The following is a 7325-nucleotide window of genomic DNA, read 5'->3' on the forward strand; positions in this document are numbered from 1 at the left end:
ATAATACATTACATATTACGAGCACTGTTGTATTTGGCAGCTCGGAATATGGCCATAATGGCCGACAAAACCTTGAGACATCACCGCCCACGTGTCTTTGCTTCGTGGAAAATGGTTATTTCGATATTCCCATTAAATTTTCTTGACAATAATTGAACATCTAATGTTTATATAATAAAAACATCGCCCTAATATAAAGGAAAACAGTAAATACATCGTATTTTTCACCACTAGCTCACCTTGACAACAGTCCGTCTTCAACTTCTCAACCTGTCATCCACAGTGAGATTTTTAAGTAGGTAGAGGTGCTTTGGCCAATCAGAGACCTCAACGTTGTCTGTCATTTCTATTGCCGTCTTTTATTGGCTTAAAGCTTCGTAATGTGGCAAGAGGCTTTGAAAGCCCTTGTCCTATTGGCTGGTGGGATTGGTGACAATTTTCAGGAATTTTGTTGAAACTATAATTTATTCCATTAGTATCTACAACTAATAAAATTGGATAAGAAAAATGTAAGTTTATAAATTAATTGCAAGAAAAAGATCTATATATTCATGAATAATGAATGTGGATAAGAACAAATATATTATGTAATAGAAATAAACACATCCATATCCCAAACTTAGTTACGCATATATAAATATGCACAAACGCATAAGCATATACGCTGTACAAATCTTGGATGGCAAGGTAAGAGACAAAGCTTTTAGCATCTTGATTTTTCAACTACGGTTTTAGTTTAGCTAATAATAATAATAATAATAATAATTATATATATACATACATATATATATATATATATATATATATATATATATATATATATATATATATATATATATATATATATATATATATATATATATATTTAATGGGGAAACCTTAACGTGGTAAAAGGGTTTAGGTGCCGCCATGATCAGCAAAGCTGTCAGGAGCACCCATACTAGGTTGGTTTGCTGTGAGCGATCAGACAAAAATCCATACTGGCCACAACCTGGTGATGAAAACTAGCCAAACCACAGACACGAATGAAGACATGTCTGAGGCCTTTGTCCTGCAGTGGGCTAGAAACAGCTGTTTCTAGTCCAGTGCAGGACAAAGGCCTCAGACATGTTGTTATACATATCTGGGGTTTGGCGAGTTTTCATCAGGACGCTGGCCAACTGCACATTTATGATGGTAGGAGATTTTCGTCTGATCTCTCACAGCAAACCTACCTAGTATGGGTTTCCCTGACTAGTATAGCTTTGTTGATCATTGCGATACACAAACCCTTTCACCACGTTAAGGTGTTACCACTCAGAAAGGATATATATATATATATATATATATATATATATATATATATATATATATATATATATATATATATATATATATATATAATATATATATATATATATATATATATATATATATATACATATATATATATATATAAATATATATATATATATATATATATATATATATATATATATATATATATATATATATATATATAAGTTAGAGAACCTTAACAGCAAACCAGGAAGACTTTCAAGTAATGCCTACAGTGCATTGCGTGAGGTGTACTGAATGCACTATTCTCCATGAAGTAAATCAAGGGATATTGGAACTAAGTAAAAACAATAGTAATATCGCTCATATCAAAATAAATTTCCAAAATTTAAATGATGTTAGATCAAGTCATTATCATATTGAAAAATTCTCAAAATACGAGTGAATAAAATGTATAATAATAATAATAAACACAACAACAACAACAACAACAACAATAAATGCAGTTATTTATAGTCCACTGCAGGACAAAGGCCTCAGACATGTCGTTATTCCATTATTCATGTCTGGGGTTTGGCCATTTTCATCACCACGCTGGCCACTGCGGATTGGTGATGGTGGGATACTTTAGTCTGATTGCTCACAGCAAACCAACTGGAAGATTTAATTGATATTCCTGCTGGAGTGCTCCAGGATGAACTGGAAGAGGAAATCGATCTTCCAACAGAAGGAGTGTTCCAAGAAGAGCTGGAATATGGTGAATTTCTTCCAGCTGAAGGAGTGTTCCAGGAAGAGCTGGAAGATGGTGAATTTCCTCCAGCTGAAGGAGCTTTCCAGGATGACCTGGAAGATGAAATCGATCTTCCTGCTGAAGAAGAGGTCAGGGATGAATTGGAAGATGAAATCGATCTTACTGCTGAACAAGAGGTCGAGGATGAACTGGAAGCTGAAATCGATCTTCCTGCTGAAGAAGAGGTCGAGGATGAACTGGAAGATGAAATCGATCTTTCTGCTGAAGAAGAGGTCGAGGATGAACTGGAAGATGAAATCGATCTTTCTGCTGAAGAAGAGGTCGAGGATGAACTGGAAGCTGAAATCGATCTTCCTGCTGAAGAAGAGGTCGAGGATGAACTGGAAGATGAAATCGATCTTTCTGCTGAAGAAGAGGTCGAGGATGAACTGGAAGATGAAATCGATCTTTCTGCTGAAGAAGAGGTCGAGGATGAACTGGAAGCTGAAATCGATCTTCCTGCTGAAGAAGAGGTCGAGGATGAACTGGAAGATGAAATCGATCTTTCTGCTGAAGAAGAGGTCGAGGATGAACTGGAAGCTGAAATCGATCTTCCTGCTGAAGAAGAGGTCGAGGATGAACTGGAAGATGAAATCGATCTTTCTGCTGAAGAAGAGGTCGAGGATGAACTGGAAGATGAAATCGATCTTTCTGCTGAAGAAGAGGTCGAGGATGAACTGGAAGCTGAAATCGATCTTCCTGCTGAAGAAGAGGTCGAGGATGAACTGGAAGATGAAATCGATCTTCCTGCTGAAGAAGAGGTCGAGGATGAACTGGAAGATGAAATTTATCTTCCTGCTGAAGAAGAGGTCGAGGATGAACTGGAAGATGAAATCGATCTTTCTGCTGAAGAAGAGGTCGAGGATGAACTGGAAGATGAAATCGATCTTTCTGCTGAAGAAGAGGTCGAGGATGAACTGGAAGATGAAATCGATCTTTCTGCTGAAGAAGAGGTCGAGGATGAACTGGAAGATGAAATCGATATTCCAGTGGAAGAACAGCTAACTGAGTACGGTCTTCCTCAAAGAGGGGAAGAAGAGGATGTAGAGGAAGAGAAGGAGGAGAAGGAGGAAGAAGAAAAAGTTCTTACTGCTGAAGAAGAGGTAGAGGATGAACTGGAAGATGAAATCGATCTTCCTGCTGAACAAGAAGTCGAGGATGAACTGGAAGATGAAATCAATCTTCCTGCTAAAGAAGAGGTCAAGGATAATCTGGAAGATGAAATCGATCTTTCTGCTGAAGAAGAGGTCAAGGATGAACTGGAAGATGAAATCGATATTCCAGTGGAAGAACAGCTAACTGAGCACGGTCTTCCTCAAAGAGGGGAAGAAGAGGATGTAGAGGAAGAGAAGGAGGAAGAAGAAAAAGTTCTTACTCTTGAAGAACATCGGTCTGAAGACGATTCAAAGGCAGAGAGAAATGATAAAAAACTCTCAAAGAAAAGGAGGAGAAAAAGAAAGCTCTCAAAGGAAGGGACCAGTAATGGCGAAGTGTCTAAGGAAGAAAGCAGTAATGGTGAAGTGTCTAAGGAAGAGATAAATAACAAGAAAGTGAAGAATAATAAAAAGCTCTCAAGGAGAGAAAGGAGGAAAAGAGAGCTCTCAAAGGCAGAAAGAAGAAATAGAAATCTCTCAAAGGAGCGGAGCAGTAATGAAGAGCTTTCAGAGGAAGAGGAGAGATTTGGTTCTGAGGACATCCCGGAGGATAACGTGCCTGTTCATAATTACTACAGTGTGTTGTCCGGCGAAGAGGACATGGACAGAAGTCCCTTTTAGATGTCTTCCCAAAAATTAAAGAAAATAAAAATTAAAAAAAAAAATTTGAAAAATCACAAAAACTAAAAAAAAAATAAAAATTAAAAAAGAAATAAAAAAAATATAAAATGGAAAAATCTAAGAGAAATAATACAAAATGGAAAATTAAAAAGAAAAAAATATATTTTTTGTGAAAAGCCAGTTTAAGTTCCCTATTTGGAATGGAAATGAAATTCAGTCTTATGAGGAGAATGAGATCCAGTTGCGTTTTGTGAGGAAAGGAGACCTGAGGAGGATCTTTAGCTGAGGAAGATGTTTGGAATAACAGCCCACCTCAATGGATTTGTGACTAAACCCCTCAGCTTGAATAGTGCTTGGACTAACTGAAAAGGGTGGCTCTGCAGAGGGAAGAAACCTGGCTAAGTTTAGTATGCTATGTACCTTGATGGGGTGTACAGGACCTTGTCAAGTGTACAAATGGTCGGATATCTAGATCTATTCTTTCGGATACCAAGCTTCGGGTGGTTCTGGGGGAATAATCTAGAAGACCGGCTCTGCAGAGGGATGAAGCTGGGATTCTTCTAGTATGCAGTCTTGTCCTTATAGGTTGGCCCAAGATAGTTCAGCTGGGGAAGGAAGCTGCATCTCTAGTGAGGTGCTCATCCAATGGCTGCTGATGGAGGATTGGGAGCAGAGACAGTTATGGTCCTGAGGATGCTAGGCTTAATTGCCTGCCCTGGAGAAGCTTGACTTAATTGTCTTGCTTCATGCTGCTTGGATTAAAGGTTTGGTTTAATTGCCTGCCCTAGAGAAGCTTGACTTAATTGTCTGGCTTCATGCTGCTTGAATTAAAAGTTTGGCTTGATTGCCTGGCCCAAAGAAGCTTGGCTTAACTGCCTGGCTCAAAAAGGCTTGGCTTAATTGTCTGCCTTCATGTTTCTTGGATTAAAGGCTTGGCTTAATTGCCTGGGCTAAAGAAGCTTGGCTTAATTGTCTGGCTTCATGCTTTTTGGATTGAAGGCTTGGCTTAATTGCCTGGCCTAAAGAAGCTTGGCTTAATTGTCTGGCTTCATGCTTTTTGGATTGAAGGCTTGGCTTAAATGCCTGGCCTAAAGAAGCTTGGCTTAATTGTCTGGCTTCATGCTTTTTGGATTGAAGGCTTGGCTTAATTGTCTGGCCTAAAGAAGCTTGGCTTAATTGTCTGGTTTCATGCTTTTTGGATTATGCTTCATGCTGCTTGGATTAAAGGCTTGGCTTAATTGCCTGGTCTAGAGAAGCTAGGCTTAATTGTCTGGCTTCATGCTTTTTGGATTAAAGGCTTGGCTTAATTGCCTGGCCTAAAGAAGCTTGACATAATTGTCTGGCTTCGTGCTTTTTGGATTGAAGGCTTGGCTTAATTGTCTGGCCTCAAGAAGCTTGACATAATTGTCTGGCTTCGTGCTTTTTGGATTGAAGGCTTGGCTTAATTGTCTGGCCTCAAGAAGCTTGACATAATTGTCTGGCTTCATGCTGCTTGGATTAAAGGCTTGGCTTAAATGCCTGGTCTAGAGAAGCTTGGCTTAATTGTCTGGCTTCCTGCTGCTTGGATTAAAGGCTTGGCTTAATTGCCTGGTCTAGAGAAGCTTGGCTTAATTGTCTGGCTTCCTGCTGCTTGGATTAAAGGCTTGGCATAATTGCCTGGTCTAGAGAAGCTTGGCTTAATTGTCTGGCTTCCTGCTGCTTAGATTAAAGGCTTGGCTTAATTGTCTGGCCTAAAGAAGCTTGACTTAATTGTCTGGCTTCATGCTGCTTGGATTAAAGGCTTGGCTTAATTGTTTGGCCTAAAGAAGCTAGGCTTAATTGTCTGGCTTCGTGCTTTTTGGATTAAAGGCTTGGCTTAATTGCCTGGCCTAAAGAAGCTTGACATAATTGTCTGGCTTCGTGCTTTTTGGATTAAAGGCTTGGCTTAATTGCCTGGCCTAAAGAAGCTTGACATAATTGTCTGGCTTCGTGCTTTTTGGATTAAAGGCTTGGCTTAATTGCCTGGCCTAAAGAAGCTTGACATAATTGTCTGGCTTCATGCTGCTTGGATTAAAGGCTTGGCTTAATTGCCTGGTCTAGAGAAGCTTGGCTTAATTGTCTGGCTTCATGCTGCTTGGATTAAAGGCTTGGCTTAATTGCCTGGTCTAGAGAAGCTTGGCTTAATTGTCTGGCTTCATGCTGCTTGGATTAAAGGCTTGGCTTAATTGCCTGGTCTAGAGAAGCTTGGCTTAATTGTCTGGCTTCATGCTTTTTGGATTAAAGGCTTGGCATAATTGCCTGGTCTAGAGAAGCTTGGCTTAATTGTCTGGCTTCCTGCTGCTTAGATTAAAGGCTTGGCTTAATTGCCTGGCCTAAAGAAGCTTGACATAATTGTCTGGCTTCATGCTTTTTGGATTAAAGGCTTGGCTTAATTGCCTGGCCTAAAGAAGCTTGACATAATTGTCTGGCTTCATGCTTTTTGGATTAAAGGCTTGGCTTAATTGCCTGGTCTAGAGAAGCTTGGCTTAATTGTCTGGCTTCATGCTGCTTGGATTAAAGGCTTGGCTTAATTGCCTGGCCCAAAGAAGCTTGACATAATTGTCTGGCTTCATGCTTTTTGGATTAAAGGCTTGGCTTAATTGCCTGGCCTAAAGAAGCTTGACATAATTGTCTGGCTTCATGCTTTTTGGATTAAAGGCTTGGCTTAATTGCCTGGTCTAGAGAAGCTTGGCTTAATTGTCTGGCTTCATGCTGCTTGGATTAAAGGCTTGGCTTAATTGCCTGGCCTAAAGAAGCTTGACATAATTGTCTGGCTTCATGCTTTTTGGATTAAAGGCTTGGCTTAATTGCCTGGGCTAGAGAAGCTTGGCTTAACTGTCTGGCTTCATGCTGCTTGGATTAAAGGCTTGGCTTAATTGCCTGGCCTAAAGAAGCTTGACTTAATTGTCTGGCTTCATGCTGCTTTTATTAAATGAGGTAGTGGTGAGGAGGGTCGTGGGAACCTTGCTGGCTTCTATCTTTCTCAAAAGTGGAAGTTGTCAGAACCCGCCTGATGAGCCCTTTGGTAAGGGCGAAACCCTTATATGGTGTGTTTTAATTAAAAACGTTATATATGAATATATATATATATATATATATATATATATATATATATATATATATATATATATGTATGTATGTGTGTGTGTGTGTAAATATCTGCCACAATGGAATTCAAAACCGAATTCTACCCCTGGGAGTGTATATCCTATGGAAATTCATTTATGATAAATGCTTCTGGCTGAGCAAGGATTCGAACCTATGCCATGAGCCGAAACAATGCCTGCAGGGACGGCTTTACCAATCGTAAAGTCGCCCCTGCAGGCATTGTTTTGACTCAGGGCATAGGTTCGAATCCTTACTCAACCAAAAGCATTTATCATAAATGAATTTCCATAGGATATACACTCCCAGGGGTAGAATACGGTATTGAATACCATTATGGGTGATTATCATCATAATTA

General features: G+C 39.4%; 1 protein-coding gene across 1 annotated transcript; it reads left to right on the forward strand.

Annotated features, from left to right (window-relative positions):
* The first annotated feature begins 380 nt into the window (after positions 1-380).
* LOC137640979 (uncharacterized) lies at positions 381-3843 on the forward strand. Its single transcript, XM_068373435.1, has 2 exons — positions 381-420; positions 3017-3843. Exons 1-2 carry the CDS (start codon positions 381-383, stop codon positions 3841-3843), a joined length of 867 nt encoding a protein of 288 aa, XP_068229536.1.
* Positions 3844-7325: the final 3482 nt, after the last annotated feature.

This window comes from Palaemon carinicauda, chromosome 5 (genome assembly GCF_036898095.1).
Source record: "Palaemon carinicauda isolate YSFRI2023 chromosome 5, ASM3689809v2, whole genome shotgun sequence".
In the NCBI taxonomy this organism is placed as follows: domain Eukaryota; kingdom Metazoa; phylum Arthropoda; class Malacostraca; order Decapoda; family Palaemonidae; genus Palaemon; species Palaemon carinicauda.